The sequence below is a fragment of the Parus major genome, chromosome Z, assembly GCF_001522545.3.
Source record: "Parus major isolate Abel chromosome Z, Parus_major1.1, whole genome shotgun sequence".
NCBI classification, from domain to species: Eukaryota; Metazoa; Chordata; class Aves; order Passeriformes; family Paridae; genus Parus; species Parus major.
Window position 1 is genome coordinate 63,504,129 of NC_031799.1, and position 20,984 is coordinate 63,525,112.

The 20,984-nt window shown below is 36.3% G+C and overlaps 1 protein-coding gene across 1 annotated transcript in view; it reads left to right on the forward strand.

The window, feature by feature from the left end:
- Positions 1–20,984, forward strand: part of TRPM3 (transient receptor potential cation channel subfamily M member 3) — a 278,883-nt gene that overhangs the window by 135,628 nt on the left and 122,271 nt on the right. The window contains exons 2-5 of the mRNA XM_015614958.3: positions 4,581–4,660; positions 5,306–5,510; positions 13,505–13,718; positions 16,707–16,831. Coding sequence (XP_015470444.1) covers positions 4,581–4,660; positions 5,306–5,510; positions 13,505–13,718; positions 16,707–16,831 — 624 coding nt within the window. The remainder of the gene's footprint in view (positions 1–4,580; positions 4,661–5,305; positions 5,511–13,504; positions 13,719–16,706; positions 16,832–20,984) is intronic.

The following is a 20,984-nucleotide window of genomic DNA, read 5'->3' on the forward strand; positions in this document are numbered from 1 at the left end:
AAAATCCTAGTGCCACTGGGTGACATGGGAATTAATATAACCATTGTTTCCTTTGTTGATTTCTTAAGACAAGAGACATGGCTTTTGCCCCATGTTACTGTGTACACTGAAACCTGAATCCAGGATCAATCTCCATAATTTTGTCAGGTTCAAATACTGAAGTTTCACTCCAAAGTCAGTTAAGATTTTTAACCAGTTATCTCAGTCATGAGATCTTTCCTTTCTTCGCCTTTTTCTCCACCCTCTCAAACAAACCAAATTCCCTAGTGTTAGAGCAAGCTGTCTTTACCTGCTGACTCCCCATCATATTCTTTACCTCACTGAATTGTTTACTAGCTGCTTTCCTGGCTGCAACTTCACCTTTGTCGTTCTCCACAGACCATCTTTGGTCTGATCCTGTGTTTAAGAGATCTGACAAGATAAGCACGCAATCTCTGTTTCAGAAACCTCACAGGTCACAGGTTTGCTGGAAAAGAATGTGTGTGTGTGTGTACACACACATAGAGAGTATGTGTATGTACATTCTTAGTATATACATTAATATTTATAAAATACATTTCTGTATTTTACACAAAAACTTAGGGAACCAAGAGACAAAAGCAATCTCATGGATTAGCCAGCTTCTCCACATATGTGATGGTGTAATAAGTTTAAAAGTTCATGCATATTCTCAGCCTTGCCCATTCTTGGCCCATCAGGGCTAATGTATGTGCAGAACAGTTCAGTGCTTGTGTATTCATCAATACCAAGGGTGGACAGAATATTTTTCACACATTAGATGCACCCTTAATGATAAGGAAAAGAAGGGACGTATATATAGGGATGCATATGTGGGAGTAGAGAGGAGCTAATGGAAACATGGTGGTGGGGGTTAAGAGTCTATGTGTTGAAAACTCTTGAAGTAAGTAGCTAAATCTATGTTATTGCTAGATACTAAAATAAATATTAAGGTGTTGTTCATATGAAAAGGTTGTTCATCAAGAACAGCCTTCATATGAGCAACGTGTTCGTATCAATAGAACACAGTAAAGAAGTAGACCCCAAATATTTGCAAATATTCAAGTTTTGGTTAAAGTTACTGGCTGTTAATTACAATGAAAACAATGCAGCTGCTTGTCTCTGAAAGACAAAGGTTTGTGTTTATGAAAAGTTATATGGACCACAGTACAGCAATAGTGGTGGGGAAAAGTGACAAAACCCCAATTTCTTTGGAAAAATGCCATTGTTGATTATTTGCAATATATTTCAACTGTGTATAGATTTTTCACAGTTGCCCAATAAACATACTGCTTTCATTCTTTGGAGCATAACAGTTTTTCCTGTGTTCTCAAGCTCTTTCTAGCTTAGTACAGTGTTTCTTTTGATGGATTGGTTTTCCTGAGTTAAACTTAAGAACTCAGAGCCTCTTACCACACTTTGACCAGCTTGCTTTCTCAGGGGCAAAGAACAGAGGAGACAAAAAGCCCATCAAGGCTTGTGCCAGTTAAATCCCAGCCCTCAAGGGATTTGTTTTTCTTTTGGCATCAGATTAGATGTTCAAACCAAGTGGTGTTGTGGGGCCATGGGTGAGTGCCCACTGGACCCTTAACAAGGCTAATCCCCCAGCAGCACATTCCAAGCAGCTAATGGGTGCAAGGGCTCTGCTGGCTCTCGCATGGCTGCGCCCTGTGCGGTCACAAATGTGTTGTTAGCAATGTTCGCGGCGGCGAAACGTGGGCAGCAGGATTTGCTCCGGGACAGCCTGGAACCCCAAGTCTGATACAAGTTTGTCCCTAAACCAGGACTTCAGGTAAAGAAAAGAGAGAAAGAAAATGTTCTTGGTGGGATTTTGCAGTGAGGTTAATAAAGAGAGGGACTTAGCCAGAGAGTTAGGCTGTGAATAAACTACATTCAAATATGGCGTGTACTTTATGAATTCACTGTGGACTTTAAATTGTCTTATTAACCACTACTGAAAGAGTGTTTATGAAACAAAAGAAAGAGAAGATAAGCTTCTTCTTGCTCTACTAGTCTTGAAAATACCCATGGTCTTCTAAACTTTTTATTACTTTATTAATTTGCATTATAAGTAAGAGTTTCATGCAAACAGTTTAGTTATGAATATAATTATTCATTGATTTGTTGATTTCCTGAAGTTATTCTGTTACGAAGACTCTACAGCAAGTAGCATTATTTATTATATCTCTAAACTTTACAGTTCATTGCAAATTATATGTGTTGCAGAAAGATAACTGGCACGAGGCAGTGCAACCAGATGCTTTCTTTCAAATTTGGAAGGACAAGGAATTATGACATTAGTAAATCACATATTTTGTCATCACAACTCTGCCGGGTAGGATACTATATTGTTTGAGACCTAAAAGCTGGAAAGCATCTTGTCCTGATATGAATGAAGGACATTTTAAACCTGACTATTATTTTTGCAATATTACCTGTGAAGAAATGTTCAAAAATTCAAATGAAAATTATTAGTTTTGTTATTAATTATTTTTTTCATGTAGATGTGTTTCTTTTCAACTTGCAAAGACAATATGAGGAAGAGTAGGAACACAAATTTTAAATATCAGTTTCTTGGGTTTTGAAAGCTTGCTTTTATACCTAAAGAAAATATTTCCATGAAGTACATGTTATGGCATATTTTTGTACTGGAACTTGAGATAAATTTCGCTAGTGCCCACCTTTAAAAAAGACACATTAGTTCTATGTAGCTAGGAAATTCACTACAGTTACAGTTATTCACTACTAATTGTTTGCAGAAAAGTATGAAAATAATAATATATTTAATAAAGGATATTTAGAAGTTAAATAAAATCTCAAGGTAATCTCTCTTAGGTGATGTAAAACTTTTTTATCTTTCAGAATTTCTATTTAACTGTACTTTGTTTAAACAAAACAAATCTTGCCCAACCTTCTATAACACATTAACCTTTTGTTTGCTACTGTGAGAAAGACCATTCAAATACAGTTTTATTTAATGGTTTTAATAGACCTTTTTTTTTTTTTTTTTCTGACAATAAAAGTGATTCTAGATATCTGCTATTCCTACAAAATATGAAGTCTAGCAGATTTGTCAAATAAAAATGCAAGAAGACCAAAAATAAAATATTGCTAAAGAGCACCAATAACCACCAGAGCCAGCAAGGAATTATTTTCTGTGTAAAAAGCAAAATAATAAATTCTATATACTGGGACTGGTATATAGTAGATTAAGCTAGAAATTCTTGTTATTTTGTATTTTGTGCTGGTGGCATTCACCAACTCCAAGAAATTCCTTTAGTTCTAAGTGATTTTCACATGTTCCAGAAGCAGAGGGTTGTGGTTTTAAACATGGAAAACGGGACATAGATTGAATTAAGAAAAAGGTAACATTAGATAGTGATGTAACATTAGTTAGTAAAAGTAACACATAGGTATTAGTTTTATATCTTGCATAGGAAAAAGTAACATCAGTTAGTGAGATTATTTTACATAGGCAATTTCAAAAGTTCTCCTTTCATAGAGGCAAAATGCTAGTATTTCCTTTAAATTGTTTGAATTCTCATATAATTTTTCACAGTTCATAGTTTATGGTTCTGTTTATGCTGTGAAGCTAAGTGGGTAGTTTTATTATTTAAATATATTAAGTTAAACTGTTTCAAATGAATTTTCAAAGGAAAACTTCAACTCTTCATAGTAAATGAAATAATAAAATTCTATGTGTGAGAATGTTTTAGAGAGCTTGCCAGAACTCTCATTATATGGAGTGAGGATTTCCTAGATAATTAAAAATATTTCAGAACTCTGAAATTCTCTCCTTTCTTGTTTTGTATTTGTTCTTCTCTTTTCCCTTTTCCTTTCCTACCCATCTCTCTGTTTAAAAATACTTCTTGTGTATCTGACAATTAAGACTATGCTGCAGGAAATTTCCTGCTTTTCTGAGGATATGTGGTGGAAGACCTTGAGTGTTATGAACAACCATAGCTCCAGTGAACTATTTTAGAGGCTAACTGCCAATCATCTGATTCAACATGTTAAAATATTTTGTGTCTTGCTTCAGAAACAGATTTTTTTTTATTCTTTTATTTTTATTTTTTTTTTAAATTAAGATTTCCACATAGAAACTGTAGTTTCTGCGTCTGTGATTAATAGCACTCTCAGTGCTTGTGTAAAAATGTTTTGGGTAATTTGGTTGGTTTGTCTGTAGGTTTTTTTTAAATTGGAGCTGGCTTAGTTGTATCACTGACATGGAAACAGAGGTGTTTTTAATGAATCACTGTAGTGTTTCTTCTGCTGTGCAGAAAGGTTTACAGTTTGAGTTAATTCTTCTTCAGAGATTTCTTCCTCTGTTGTGAGAATAAAGGTAACAACATCAAAGTCATCTGGCTAGTGAATAAGAAAAGAATATTAAAAGCTTGTGTTGGGTGCTTAGCTGTAGAAGGGAACCATGCTTCTAAGGGAATGTTTGCCCTCTGCAAAATATGCACTGCTTATCTGAAGGGTCAGTGAAATTTTCTCTTCTCTTTGAAGTTTTTCTACAGTTGCACTGTAAGTTGTATACAATAAGCAAACAGAGCTCAAGGCATTTCCTTTCTCTTTTTTAGGCACAGAAATCATGGATAGAAAGAGCATTTTACAAGAGAGAATGTGTTCACATCATACCCAGCACCAAAGACCCCCATAGGTAATTGCATGTTACTTGTATGAATTGTGAAAGTTGGTTAAAAAATAAGTCTCTCTCTCTATATATATAAATGCATATAATGGATATAAATATTTTGTAAACTTATTTGTTGAGAAGGTGGTTGAATTACATCTGGAGTGATGGATTCCTAAGGGAACTATTTGTTTACATTTCAAAACTTATCTTGTAAGAAAAAAGATAAATCAAGGCTGGGTCAGCATCTGTGTTTAATTTCCTTATCTTCTTAGCTCAATATTCAGTGCACTGAGTAGTTACCTAAATTGGACACAAAACACTGTCAAAAGCAAATAGAAGCATTAAACTAGCAATTTAAAATTTGTGGTAATCCGTACAAAAGCGGATTGCTTGTCCTGATGTTACTTGAAGAAAAGAGAAGATGTTCTTTAATTTAATTTCATATTTGTTTAGAACAAAGCATGATTTTTTTTGAAATACAGGAGAGTCCAAAGTAAACAAGACACAGGAAAAAACAGGTAATATATGTACTGTATTCCTTCCATACAGAAAGGCTTCAGGAAAGGAATCAGCAGAGTTGAAAAGGGGTTGGGTTCCTTTTGTAGTTTTTTTCCCTGTTCAGTTTATACACACACGTGACTCGTGTTTTCTGTTTGCCTAATGTCATAGGTGTTGCTGTGGGCGTCTAACAGGCCAACACATTGGACAGCCTCCGAGCTCCTCCGTTACTCAGAACGAGAAAAATGAAACCAGGCTTACTCGCAATGACATCCAGTCGGAGAAGTGGTCCATCAGCAAGCACACCCAGCTCAGCCCGACGGACGCTTTTGGAACCATTGAGTTCCAAGGAGGAGGCCACTCCAATAAAGCCATGGTAACCATGTTTTTCTCTTAGATAAATAATGCTGCTAGCTAAAAGTAAGCGTTCACAAAGGAAGAACGACGTTCTTTCTTAACTTCATGCTAAAGTATTATTGAGTGTACGACCGGAATGTATGTTTTTATGTATCATGTGCCAAGGAGGGGGTGACCAAAATTAACTGTAAAAGCTGGAGAGCAGTGTAAGAGGAGCTGCCTTTATGAAGGCTGAAAACACATTAATGTACTGCTGTCTTCATTTTATTCCAATGGCTTCTCATCCCTCTTTTTCTGAATAATTTTTGAATTCAGCTATGATTTCCCATTGCTGGCTGTGTCTGCAAAGATGACAAATTTTAAACATACCAAATTCCCTTTAGCATTCCTCCAGACATGTATCAGAAGACAGACCAGTTAGATTTATGGTTAATATTTCAGTGAAATAAGAGGCCCCAGGAAGTGTCTAATCTAGGAACTAGGAAACCCCTCGAGCAAGAAGTTACTCCTTCCGTGTGGAGAGATACCAAAGTGCACCGATCTGGAGGCTTTGCTCCACTAACTTGGAGAAATCTTTCCAGCATACCCACTAACCCATGCATGTGTTTCTCCTATGTAATATTACATGAAAGGAACAATCTCTCTAAAGATAGATTACATGATAGAAACAATCTATCTAAACTGCAGAACCTGGATCTTTGGGAAGGACAGAGGAGTATGTGGCTAGCACTTCATGGCCAATGCACTGCTTTGGCAGTGGGGGCAGAAGCTGAACTCCTGGGCACTCTGCAAAATAACCTGCCCAGCAATCCGGTACTGTTTCCTGTGCATTAGTTCTTCCCAACAGGTGTCTCAGGTCTGTCATAAAGAGCAGAGATCAGAGACAGTGAAAATATCAGGTACTATGCTAGCGAGGGCAAAATATTCTCCTCAGACATGTACAGAGGGGCTGGAGTTGGAGTGGCTGCTCAAGTGGATGATTCTGTTTGTGCAGATGGGTGCTTTCTTTTCATAGAAATCAGAAAGCACTGCTGCACCAAGAGGCAGAAAATTAGGTAATTTCTCTGAGAGTATCACAGACATCATATGTTGAATTGATAACCAATCACCTAAAAATTTGCAAGGCCAGAGGTCCAAAGACACAGTAATGTTATTAACCATATATGGATTCTTTGCATTGAATCAGTTTTATGAGAAGGGATAACCACCAGAGCTTTTTCAGTGATGTCCTTGAAGATTGTTGTAAAGCAATGAACAGCCCTGCCCAGACAAAAGTAGTCTTGGAGAGCCAAGAAATGATGAAGGTTTTAGGGAAGCTGTAGGCACCAGTTCTTGTAGAGGATTTCTCATCTTTGCTGGGATTCTGATGTCCTGGCACAGTGCTGGAGGAGACAGGACATGCTCTAAGATTCATGCTGTGTGCTCAAAGTACAGTTGAAGTGAAACTGTGGAGATAAAACTGGAAGTTAGCTTAAAGGAAAGAAAAACACAGTCACACCCTGTGCTCACTCTGTCACAGAGTGCAGACAGGAATGAAACCATGAACAATTTAGAAAAAATAAAAAAAAAGTGAATGGAAAAAGGGAATTAAACTCTCAGAAAACTAAATAACAAGTTAAAACTTAGGGATAAATTATGACATTGCTGGAAACTCTCCAGATTTATTTTGTCAGACTAGAATCAAGGAGTTGCACATGCTATCTATCTATAATCATTAAACCCCACGGAAAATATGGGAATAAAACAAATTCTGCATTCATAAAAAAAAAAAATCCATAAAATCTCCAGAAATTTGATTATTCCACTAGTGGGAAAAGTGCTTCAAATTAAACAGTTCAGGAAATATCTCTTGAATGGGTTTTGTGCTTGCTTACCACCAGTAAAACCAAACCAAACACAAATAAGGAGGCTTGCATAACCATTTAAATGGAAGCAAATTAAAGAACTTTGTTATAATGTGTTTTGTGACAGAAAGCAGCATGAAGATGTCCTTGTTTTCATATTTCCGCACCCAAGCATTATTTTAGGGTAGACTGTAGTAAAAAAGTTGCCTAACTTGCAACAGTTGTTGCCATTTTATTAATAGAAAATTGAAATTAAAAAATTAAACTCCTGCCTTTGCATTTCTGGGTACTAGGATTTTCCTGTAATAAATAAAACTTAACAAATCTAAATCTTTCTGTGGAAGTCAGGAATTTTCTCAATCAAAGGAACCCACCAACTTTTTCAGCAAAGGAGGGAAAAAAGAGACATTATATTTGTAAAATAAAGCTGGAAAAGAAAAAAAGGAGCAAGTACATAGTAGCTCTTGGAAATGTTATTGTTCAACTATACATTCTCAAACTCAAATGCAGAGAAGCTGATCAATGTGGATAAAGGAAGAAAGATAAAGGGGGAAAATAATGATAAATTTGTTCCTTTCGAAAAATGTGTTAGTGATTTTCTAGCTACTGGCTAACAAATAATACTGTAGCATGCAAGCTGTTTTTTGCTGGCACTCATGGTAGGTTTATATTGTGCCTGTTGGCTAATAAAATAACCTTACAAATTAGCAAGATTTGGCAACCTGACAAATCAAGGAAAACCTCAGGGGAAAAAATTGGCATTAAATTTTCCACCTATTCCTTCTTTTATTTCCTGAAATGGATGCCTACACATGAAAATTACTAAGTAAGGGAAACACATTTTCTTGGTCTGTGCTAGAAGCAAAAATGTTAATTTTTTTCTGAATTGGAGTACAAAGAACTAGGTGGGTTTTTTTAATAGGAACCATAACCTTAGATTTAAAACTGGCAAACCAGGAGCCAATTAATTGAACAGATTAGTGCATGTAAAACTGACAGATAATTATTTTCTCCATTTGAAGTAACAGAACTAGATTTTAATACAAAATATATAGTAAGTGTAATTACACTTTTCATGATACAATATTATATCAGTTGCCACCAGACAGCAACAAACAGACCTTTAGCTGTGGAAATTACAATTATTCTGAAATTATAACAGAACAGATTTGGAAAAAACAGCAAAGATGTAGGTTTACATATTGTCAATAGAACTGACTGGAGCATTAATTTCATTTCCACAGCCACATGGAGCAAAAATTCCCAAACAGCATGACTTTTGCTAATGCCATGGAGTTGTTAAAGTGTCTTCAGTGCAGCTGCACTATCCTCCTTAAATCAGTAATGTCAACAATTTGTGCAGGAAATCATATAGAGGCACATAGCAGAGATCAGGTAACACTGGTTAACGAGATCAGTTACTAGAAAGACCTTTCCTCCAATTTCATGCAACCACAGATGATCCTGCAATGTGGTGTTTAGATCTCTGTCAGTCTTATATTTTCTTTACAAGTGACTCATGCCATTAATATGTAAGAAACGCAATTAACAGTTTTGCTTGTCTGCATTTATTTTGTTTTTATAACAGATTTTCAAATTTAACTGTAAAAAGATGAGAGGTATGTGAATATATATAAATTTTATTAATAGGTTTTGCAAATAAAATTGATAAAAAATCAGGAAAACTAATAAATTATGATCTCCTTCATTAATTGGCTCTTTGCAGTTTAAGAAGCAATGCTTATCTAACTTTATACTGGCATTTTATTAAGTCAGAAAGCAATTATCAAACTAATGTGCGTGATTCTATTCCAATGAAGAGCAATCTTCTGAAAAATTTGAAAATACATTCTGTTCCTCAGTGTACCAATTAAGACAATCTTGCTGTAATGCATTTTCCACTGCACTTGTGGGCAAACTGAACCCATTTTTTTAGTAGGCTACCTGCCTTCACACACACACACAGCCATAATGTTCTCTCATTAATTGGTGGGCCTGGATTGTCTATAAACTTCTTTGAAGGATTGCTCTTTGCAGAATGAAAATTTCTTTCATCATGGGTTTTCAGGGTTAAATGGAAGATGACTGTTTGAAAAGCCTTTGGTGAGTTAAACAGATTCCTCCTCACTGAATGTATTTCAATGATACATTTCATATGCAGAGCAAAATCCTAAAATAAGTTTTCAGCTACAAAAGAAAAGAAGTTTGCTTCGGTTTTATCTGCTTAACTTTTCTTATGGTTCACAGAAACATGAAAGAACATCAGTAGAATTCCAATGAACATTAACAATTACTTAGACATAGTTGCTAATATTCAGATCCTTAAAACTTTATTAAGGGTATTTGGAAGTCAGACACAGGAAAAGGTATTTTTCTTGGTTTGAAATACATTGAGTTTTATAAAAACTGCATGAAAAGTATGCCAAAAGTCATCAGGGTTTTTGAGAGGAAAAAAAAAAAAGATTATCCTGAAACTTACATAAACCATGAAAAGGCAGGAAACATTGTTTCTGTTATAGTAAATTAACTCTTAAAAAATATTTAAGGAATTTAAAATATGGTGTTCAGCATGAAAGAAAAGGGGAAATAACACAGAAAAACCTTTATCCAAAGTCCATTTAAATCAACGGGTCTTTTCACTGATTGCTTAGTGGAACATGGATTAGACCTTGAGGTGTTAAGAAGAAATAACTTAAGCATAACCAATCTGGTTTCAGTCTAAGAGCAGGTTTTTTGCTGAATTCAGTGAGAATTACATCTAATTTTTGTTGTTGTTGTTTATTTTGTTTTTTTTTTTTGTTGAGGATCACACTTTGAGGCAGCCAGTTGTTAAATTGAAGATGTATTTGTAGTGAAACTTAAGTAACTGAAAAGAAACACAGGAGCAATGTTAGAATGCAAATCACAAAACATTATCTGAATAGGTTTACTTTCAGAAATACAACGAATTTCTGAGTCTCTTTAATTAATCACTGACACTCACATCTGCAATCATTCACCAAGTACTTCAATGAGATAGCTGTGCTTAAGTAAAGAGTAGCAATTCTGTTCCTCAGAATCTTTGACTTTTGCTCTAAGGCACTGGAGTCAAACCTGGAAGTGTCTGGCTGTTTGACAGATGCTGGGCATAGGTTTGTTTTAGAGAACACTTGATAAAAATGTGAAGCAACAATTGGCAGCAAATGCACTCTTGCTGACTACCACTGTGCTAGTCTAGGGATGAAATGGGCACTACAGCTTGAGCTTGATGCTTTGTCCTTTCACATTCCATGCTGATGCCAGTCAGGTCAGCCTGTAGATTTTGTGATTCAGAATTGTACTTTTGCTTCCTAACTTTCCTGCTTTGCTGACACATAAAAACTAAATTCTTGCATCCTATCCATATACTTCTCCCATAAAGAAAGGGCTAAATCATTTCCCATTAGAAGTGATGGTTTCTGCAGCTGACAGATACACCATGCATGGAATTTCATAGCACGACAGCACAGTGGTTTGGCTGAGATTCAAATGTTGTATCTGCCTCCAGGGGCTGTAGCAAGAGAATTCAGGAACAGCAGAAATACTCATTAACATTCTAAGTAAAAACTGATAGGGCTAAATACTCAATTACAATATTGGAAGACATGAATTTTTGTTTCAGGCAAATGTGGCCTTAAAGGTGTGTTTTATAATTTAATGTAAACTTTTAAAAATATGACAAAATAATTATCTTTTAGTTACTGACTAACATATTAAGTAATGGCAAAAGAGTAAATTCAAGTATGCCAAATTAAAAATTGCCTCTGTAAGAGCAAAAGTTATACAAATTGTCATAAAAATTGAATGTTATACACAAAAGAAAAATCATGTTTGGCATCATTGCCAGAAACTTCTAAACCAGTAAATATTATCTCATTTGATTTAAATTTTAATTTACATGAAAAAGGTTAGATATTTATTTTCCTTAGATTTCCACTTTGTAAAGTAAAATTATCCTAAGTATAGAGGGGGTTTGCCTGCAGTATAAAAAGCAAGCAGTTGCTTCCAATACAAGTCATCTACATTTCAAATAAATGTAAGAAAATACTTCCTTCTTCACTTCATAGATTTATATTTATTGGTATTCAGAGGTATTCATGTGTAAGAGTAATACATAGACTTAAGAAGGTAGGGACAGTGAAATCACATATTCTGAGGTATTTTTTAAAAAGCTGAAGAATCAAAAAAACAAGAAAAAAGTAATCACTTTAGATAATCACAGATTAGATAATACACATCTAATGCTATTTGTGCCTTCATCTTAATATCATCCCAGATGATGCAATGGCATTTTTTCAACATATTTGTATGGTAATTGCCAGTGTGAATTCACGTTAATTATCTTCCTAAGACTTGCAGCCTGTCTTCACCAAAAAGCAGGGTAAGGTACCAGTGATTCCAAACCAAAGACTTCATAGTTTGACCAGCAGAGCTTTCACTTTGGCCCTGTGAAGGATGTTGTCTGTGAATGTCTCCAGTTGCTCTTTACAGCCTCAGATATCCCTTAAGACATAAAAAAGGGAATAAGGGTCACTCTTCTTGTACCTCCTCCTGTTAAAAACTTTGACAACCCTCAAATCCCAATTTTAAAGCTATTAATGTCTCAGTCTAGTCAGTGGGATGAGGATTTCATACAAGATTTTATTGCACACTGAAAATTGACTGAGTAGGTACTGAGGAGGCAGTTCATCTGTATTAATGAACTTGACAGACATTAATACTGTGTTTTTTCTGTCCAGTAGCTGTTGTGAGTTTGCCTGGCTGCTGCAGAGAACATTACTGATGCACTGGGAGAAATGTACATTCCCAAGTTCTTGCTCAGCTTCCAGTCTGGCTCTGTCCTCCCAACTGTGCAAACAGGCTTTTGCTTCCAGAAATGTTAACAGTAGATGTTTACTGCGCAACAACCCATTTTTGCAAAAAATCCTATTAGCAGTTCCCTCTGGAAACTACTAAATCCTCATTTCTTATTCAACTAGTAGGGAATCCCCTTTATTATCATATGGTATTGCTAAAAAAGAACAAGTTTTGCCAGGAAATACTGATAAGATGTGTCAAAAAGGGACTAAATGATTACATAATATGTATGGCTACTATACTACCTGGCATCTTACAATGAACAAATTAGGACTAGGTATTCCTCAAGCTGAAGGCAAAGGTATACACACCTGATGTCTGTGCTGACAGCCCATCAAGGGAAGGACTGCTGAAGTTGCTCTTCAGCCCTTGATTCAATCAGAAGTTTGACAGACAAGTGCTTTCTGCAACCTATTTTATTTTATTAAGAGGGTCCTTCCATATTTTAGCAGCTACAGAAATAATTTTTTCCTGTTTCTGCTATGCAACTAGAGCTCGAAAAATATCACCTGCCTGTCACAGGTTTTGTGAAACAGCACCAGAAAAGAGCAGGAGAAAGGCTTGTAACAGAGAGAGACAGGTATTTGTGTGACATGGTAGTGCTGTAGAAATTTTGAAGAGAGTTGTTATCTCTGAGCACACACAGATGGACATGATCTCCCCTGCCACAAATTGCTGCATGTGTAGCACAGAACAGCCAGCAACTGGAAATTAATGAATTTGTTTCACAGCCCTTTTAGGATGTAGAGTCTTCTAAGGCAAGATCATGAACCTGTACAAATCATACATAGTTAGCATTCTTTCATCTGGAAAGTTTCAATTTAGTGATCTTGCTCAGTTTAAACTTACAGGTGCTTGAAAAACTGAATTTTTTTCTGTTATTTCTTACTTCTTGAGGGTTTGACCTTGTTAATTTGAAAATGAGGTACAAGTAAATACACAGCTGTGACTCTGACTATCTAGGTCATCTTTGGCATACCTCTTACATTTTTGGTCCAGTTTTTGCATATATAAGTTGTAGACATCAATCTTTCAAGCATTGCAAAGGATTTTGAACTAATTAATGTCTTAATTTCCTAAATAAAGAAAATTATCCAGCCTGTGAATTAATATGTGAATAATTCCATTATTCCTAGTTTCTTAACTAGGAAACTAATCATCAGATCAGCAAAGTTACCGGTTTTGTCACAAAAAAAAAAAAAAATCTGTTGGGCACAGATAATACATACTAGAAACCAGTGGTTATAACCAATCTTTTTTTCTCTACTCTCTACTGTTGCCCTTGCTTCTGCAGTATGTACGTGTGTCTTTTGACACAAAGCCTGACCTTCTTCTGCATCTGATGACCAAAGAGTGGCAGCTTGAGCTCCCCAAACTTCTCATATCTGTGCACGGGGGCCTTCAGAATTTTGAACTTCAGCCAAAACTCAAACAAGTCTTTGGAAAAGGACTTATTAAGGCTGCAATGACAACTGGAGCATGGATATTCACTGGAGGAGTAAACACAGGTAAGAACAACATTGAAATAAAAGCACAGTGGCATCTAGGAGACTTCATCACAAAAAAGAAAAAAAAGGTAGGAATGATGAGATTAGAAAGCCATTCTATATTTTATTATATTTGTCATTTCTGTACTGTGTGAAAACAAGAAAATGCCAATAGAATAAAGAATAAGAATAAAAGGTTACTCAAGTATGAAAAGCACACTCTGGAGCTGAAAATAAAGCCTTCTGCGAAGCAGTTGTATCAGTGTATCACCAAAGAAGGCTTTATAAGATCAACTGTAAGCTGCAGGAACTAATCAAAGAAGTCCAACTCTTATTACACTTTCAAAACTGAAAACACTTTCATCCAGAAAGAGCCTTTATTTTATATAATCAGGTGACCCAAAGTATTAAAAGAGAAAAGAATGTGGTGGGAAACTTCTTCCTTACTTGTAGAGAGCTTAACTTAATTTTTTTTGCTCTTACATTTTCATCAAGAGTGCTATCTGAGTGAAAGGGCATCTGTGATATGCCAAACAGGTGTCCTAGGAATCCAAGACAGCAGCTGGCCCAGCTCTGCTAGTAGTCAGCACACTTTGAGAATAAGCTGCAAAACGTCTATCTATGCAAAACATAGATTCCTAAGCAAAAAATTCTGATATTGACATCTCAGTTACCATCCTTGAAGGTGGCAGAAAGGGGGAGAGAGCAAGGGAAATTAAAAAAAAAAAACGTTTGCTAGAGAGAATTGCAAAAAGCTTTGAGCTAGGACATGAACTTGTAAATTCTAATGTCATTCTCATTTGCTGCAGTAGCAAAGCTATAATTTTTTACTTTAGTAAGAATGTATCTTCTTACTCTCTGGAAAACAATGTAATCATTCTATCTTGCGTTAATTTTAGGTGAACCAACTCCTACATGTTTGAATATAAATGCTTAATAGGAGTCTTGGACTTGGTTTCCAGACCACATCAAATTCAAAACAGTATTCAGTTTTATCACAGCAGCAATACAAGTAGCTCACAGGGATCAAAGAGTCCAGCTCCTGGCCATGCACAGAACAGCCCCAAGAATCACACCATGTGTCTGTGACTGTTGTCCAAACACTTTCCAAAGTCTGGCAAGGTTTGGTGCCTGAAGGAAGGAAAAAGGCATAGCTTTGGAGTGTTAGATAAGTAGATCCAAATGTAATATGGCCCACATCTCTTCAAAATAAGTAATAAAATCAAGTTGATGTTGGTCTATGCACCTTGGTGATAATATTAGTTGTCTTGATGATAGCAAAGACAGATGTCAATTTATGTTAAAATAATATCAGAAAAATGTACTTGTTGTACCATAATGCAGTGGATTACCACAGAAATTGTAAAAATCAAACTACAGATTTTTTTTTTAAAAAAAAAGGACAGATGATAACACTTTCAAGTGGCAAATGCACAACTGCTTCCTGCCATTTTTCAAATCCTCATAGTTGCAAATGCAAAAACAATACAAATGAACCAGGAAAGTAATCATAAATACTGTTGAAAAGGACTGTTTTTCCTGTTATCAGAAACTACCTAGACAAAACAATGTAGTTCAAGTAGCTCTCTAGTGTTTTAAAAACATACAATTCCAGAAGGAGTTTTGCAATATCAGTAATCTTTCATTGTTCTCTTTAATTTCTGGAGGAAAGCAGTTGATTACTCTGGGACTAGGTTTTCAAACTGCACAGCTGAAAATTATTTGTGAAATCATAAAAATTGAGAATTTCTTGGTAGTCTCTTTTGCTGAAGGTGAATTTTAAAATTGTGTTTTTCTTAAGGAAAATTATAACTGACAAGTCCTGAAATTGTGCTGCTGGACTGAGAATCTGTGATGTGGGAGAGACAGAACATACCTGGCTATAAACATGACTGTTGTTCTGAATTTTCATGTCATGCTGAAAGTTGAATATTCTAAACAGTAGAATTTTTTGCCGTCAGCACAGATTTTCTGCTTTAAATCCTTTAGGCTGTTGGATCATGGCTTAATTCATAGCTGATGGCAGGTATAGAAATGGGGTTTTTTTAACTTTCCACCACAAGGAGAACACTAGACTTGAGGACACAGAGTCTCTGTTAGATTGTGGGGAGTTTTCTTACCCTGGGTCATTTACAGCTCAGAAAACTACAACCAGACTCCTAACAATTGTGTGGCTGTAATTTCTATCCAGTCATCTTGAAATCATGAAATTTGAAACATATGGAAACTCTTCAACTGAGAATCAGAGAGCATCTGCAGAAAACCCACAGTCTGTTTCAGTGCAGCCACATCCTAAAAATAGTCATTAATAGACAGATTTTAAAAGATTATTTTATTGAGAGGAAGGAGGAATGACACTTGTCCTTTGCACTGAGATACCATTGAAACACTGCCAAAGCTGGTCTAGGGTAAGCAAGCAGCACTTGGAAGAATGCTGGGGAATAGCCATTCTCTCTGTACTAATTTCTGTTTTCTCACTGATTCCCAGAGCAGATTCTAATACTCTGCTGGAAGCTATCTCAGGTGACTGAGTTTGTTTTTAAAGAGTGACAAGACAGCTTCATCTCAGGGTAGCATAATGACATTTTCACATTTCCATCCTTGATGGAAGCATTTCTATCCAGCTGCACTTCTAAGGGAGTTGGGGGGTGGGGGGCAAGGAGCAGAATTAATTCCTATGCTTCTTTCTGTGCTTGGAAATATACAAATGCTTGCATGCACATGTGAGGACAAGTGCAAATAAATAAGCTGCAGTCAACTGTCAACATTTCCATTTTTCTTTCTAAAGCTGTGTTTTTTCCTTATTACTTCATTTAATAATTTTTGGCTTCAATAAAATGAGTTCACAGAAATTAATAATAAGAAATAGGAATGTATTCATAGCTTTACTTAATTGTAAGGACAGGCACAGATATTCCTGAAAAAACAACTCTATAATAAATCCATATGATATTGAACAAAAAAAGACAATTATGAATTAATTTCTGTTTTATGCTGTTTCTTTGCCAGGGGTCATTCGGCACGTTGGAGATGCCCTGAAAGATCATGCCTCAAAATCTCGAGGGAAGATCTGCACCATTGGTATCGCTCCCTGGGGGATTGTGGAAAATCAAGAGGACCTGATTGGCAAAGATGTAAGACCTGTACAGACATAGATGACCTCCAGTAGCTATAAATCTTCCCGTTTTTTTTTCCTGTCCTCTCTGTCATGCACTTAGCAATTCCTCTTAGAATTATTGTCTGCAGAAAAAGTCAATATATACACAGGTTTTCCATTAGGGTTGATGGGGGGGTTTTGACATGGCAGCAATAAAAATTCCTGCACAGTACGTTCTTTTAAAATAAATTATAAGGGCAATTCATTAAAAGCTACTCTTGAAATTATATCAAATCTTCATCCTTAGAACTCTGTGAACCTGGGAAAGTGCTTAAGAAAACACTGATTGCAAAACTTGAAATCTGATTTATTTTCAAACAATGCATTGGTTAAATTCAAAATTGCAGGCTATCCTCCTTAGAATATATTCCCTCCCATACATTTTTACTGATGCAATTTTGAATGGTCTTACTGGGTATTGTAGATAAGAGTAACCTCAAATAATTCACCTTCAGCCACTTTCTGAAGGACAGGGCTGGTCTTTCTCCTATTCTTTCTCACCACTCTTCTCTTTCAAAACTTTAATACAGTAAGATTAACCCCTTAATTTTAAGTTCAAGAATAGTTGCTCTACACTGGTTATTTGTTACCTGAAGCTTTTCTGAACCTGGTTGTTTTGTTTATTTTTCTCATTTCTGGTTTGTTCCTAAGAAATCTGTCTGAGAACCAACTATGAGTGAAGAGATACAGTTTGCAATCTGCATAAAGAATTTCTTTCTTGTCTCCATTAGTCTAACCCATTCTTTCCTGTATGTTCTGCACCCATGACCAATTTGGGAAGAGGAAGAAGATTCAAGTATCACTTAAGTCAGAGAAGTTACAATGATTATAAAGAAAATTATCCAACTGGAGTTTATTGCAATTCACTATGAAAGTATAGCTGTTAGGGGGAACTGTATTAGCATGGAGCTTTGTACTCTAATACTACACAAACAAGCAGGGTCAGACTTTGCCACAGTAATTCTGAGTCACCAGTGAACTCTTCTGAGCTGCAGTGCAGAAGATAATCAGCAGAAAAAGCTAAGTAAAAGAATGCATTCTATCTTCTTAAAGTAGTGTAATGTATACAGCATTTTCAAATAAATAGTGTTTAGTGGTGAGGCATGAGGTTCTGGAAACAGCAGGAACAAAGATGTTAAGAAAAACATAAATTTAGCTATGAATTTTGGAACATTGCTATTCCTTTATTAGTTTTTTCCTCCAGTTGCAAAGCTATCTCAGTTCTCAGGTAGTCACTGCCTGTTTAAGGGGGTCTGGAACCTTCTTTTGCATTAAAAGATAATAAAAGAACTTTATTTCCCAGTTGTTCCAGTCAAGTGGAGCAGCTCCCCTGACTTCTGGTTTCTTTAAGCAATGTTTTCCTCTAAATATCCTTCCAATTTAACAGGAAACCAAGAAGTTGTACTGTAATTTTATCTTAAAAATAAACAATTAAAATTAAACAAACATTTTCTGATTAAATCATAAACCAATTAATACTTACTCTGATCATTAGATAGAAAGCGACAAAAGTTTAATATAAAGTTACAGCTAATTTGGGTAAGGTCTTCTATTAATGCAGACACAATTATATCAGTAGGGTTTCAATTGCAGGATCATCACTAAAGACAGAAATATTTCAAAGCATGTCTTTGATAGACAAAATTAAATTTATCCTCTCAACCTCCTGGACCTTAATAGTTTTGTAAAATTATTGATCAATGGCATGACGTAATGCGGGAGCACTTCTGGTTTTACCCATCTCTAATGCACATCTAATGGTACAGCTTTATGCTTACTGATACAGAATTTCATCTTCCATTTCATTGCCTCATCAGACTGCTTATCAAGACTTTAGTCCACTGAAATATTTGTAAGCTTTTCACCCTCTAATTATTCACAAATCCCTTGCACCTATGTTGAATTGAATATAACACAGCTTGAGGTAGGCCATTTATGTCACTAAATCTTCTTAGTAAGAGTCTTCAAGAAAATTACCTTTTCCTTCTCACTGTTTTCCACCCTTCCCCCCAGCTTTCCTCAGTTACTTAAGTCTCAAAGGACTTTCTCTCTTATTCAATGCATGCAGTTTCTTTAGAAGCATTTGGTGAGGAAGCTGTTTTGGAAGCTTTTTAAAAATCAAACTGTGCTATATTGACTGGCTCATTAGAGGTGAATGCTGTGAGCATGTAAAATGAATCATCATTAAGCAAGAAACAAAGGCCACAAAGGATTATACAAGGGTGGGGTGGGGGAGGAAATCAACAAGTAGTAAAAGACTTGGTGAACTCTGGCATCAATGTGGATTTATGCCTATATGCACTATGTCTATTTAAATTATAATCAGAACTGAAGAGCTGTAAAAACATACCCTTCCAGTCTCAGAGAGAGGCAGAAGACTGTGGTGGTCATGGGGTTTGGAGGGGGGGCAGAAGGTGAGCTGTGGTCATGGCACATGCCCCAGTGCCTGTGGCCTCCCTGTGCCTCGTGGCAAGAGAGGTGTGCTCAGCAGAGGTGCTTCTCTGCTAATGCCTCAGCCCATGCCTTATGGATCCAGACTCCACAGCTGAGCAGTTTAATTATATTTACGCTTCCAAATCAGTCGGCCTTTGGGAATCCTGGGGGAATTCCTCAGAGCCATAAAGAAAGCTGACCAAGTTAAAGGAAATATTATTGCTGTTTTCTATTTGTTATATTGTGATGATTAAAGATCCCTAAAGACACATGTCTTACTCCAGTACTATAAAAGCAATATAGCAGAAAATAGTACAACTCTTATCACTCAGATTCTAATTTAAAAACAAAGAACGCAAGGGAGTTAGTTGCCTTATTTCCCCATATTTTCTGATAGAACTGAGAAAGTAAAGTGGCTTGCTCAGTCTTGTAGAAAACTGTGATTATAAACAAGTTGCTTCCTACACACAGAGCTATTCTCCCTTCTAAAAGAGCACACTTTGTAAGTCATTGTAGCATGCATCTCTTTATTTTCAGGGTCTGTTCCATCCTCATTTGAGTTTAATTCCAAGTCACCTCAGTAGGAGACAGGGGCAAAGATAAGGACTGGCATATTTGTAGCATATGTTGAGAATTTAGACCATGATACTTCCAGGAACCACTAGATTAAATCAGGAATGACTCTGTTCCTGGTAAGCTCCGGAGCAACAGGGATGCAGAAATGGCTTGTTTTGAACAGCTGCTACTCCCTGAAAAGCGAAGCATGCATCTCTTTCATTTTCCATCACTACTTTGAGCTCACAGTTTGTCTCAAATTTTTTGCCTCCACATAGACTGCTCAGATTCATGCACTGGTTCACATGGCACTTGCGGGCTTGTTGTCATGGTGAGCTACCCTGAGAGACTTTTCAAGTGCTGTCTCTGCGCCGAGTGCCGTGTGCCCACAGGGAATCTAAGGAGATCAACTGTGCTTTTCACTCAAGCTTGCTGCCACCTCAGGGTGCAAAGGCAAGGGCTGGGGTCAGCCCAGCCACTCACCTATTGACAGAATTCCCTCAGCCCATGCAGCATGAGAACTGCTTCACAGCATGGCTGATGTTGCATTCATTAAACTTCAGTATTTGCAGGGACTGTCTTGAGCATAAGCTATTCCTTTCAGCTCTCCTTTCAGCAGAGGAAGATGTCAAGGGACATTATTCCTTATTCTCCCTATTCTCAGTGCAAGGCTGCATGGACTTTGAGCAATCTGGTGTAGTGGAGGGTGTCCCTGCCCATGATGGGGGGTCTTTAGGGTCAGCTGGGTGTTCTTTAAGGTCACTTCCAGCCCAAATTGTCATATGATTCTATGGCTGTAAAAAGAGGATGACAGCTTACACTCAAAGTTTTTTCCATCTATTTAACTTGCCTGTAAAATGCAAGGAGTTGAAAAAACAGAGAATGGAAACTGCAAGAGTCAGAAATCAAAAATCTGCTTAGTGCTGTGAAAAAATAAGTAACCTCAAGGAAGTAGCCTGAAAGCCTAGGATGTTCTTACCTTCCTGAAGATTTTGTTTATCTTTTTCTCATGAAAAGTCTAACAGAGTGGTTTGAGAAATTTTATTGTTAAAAAAAATAATTCAGATGTTGAATTGTGCATGCTGTGAACAGTTCAGTTGAAAATAATTGTAGTCTCATTTTCACATCCATCAAATTTATTA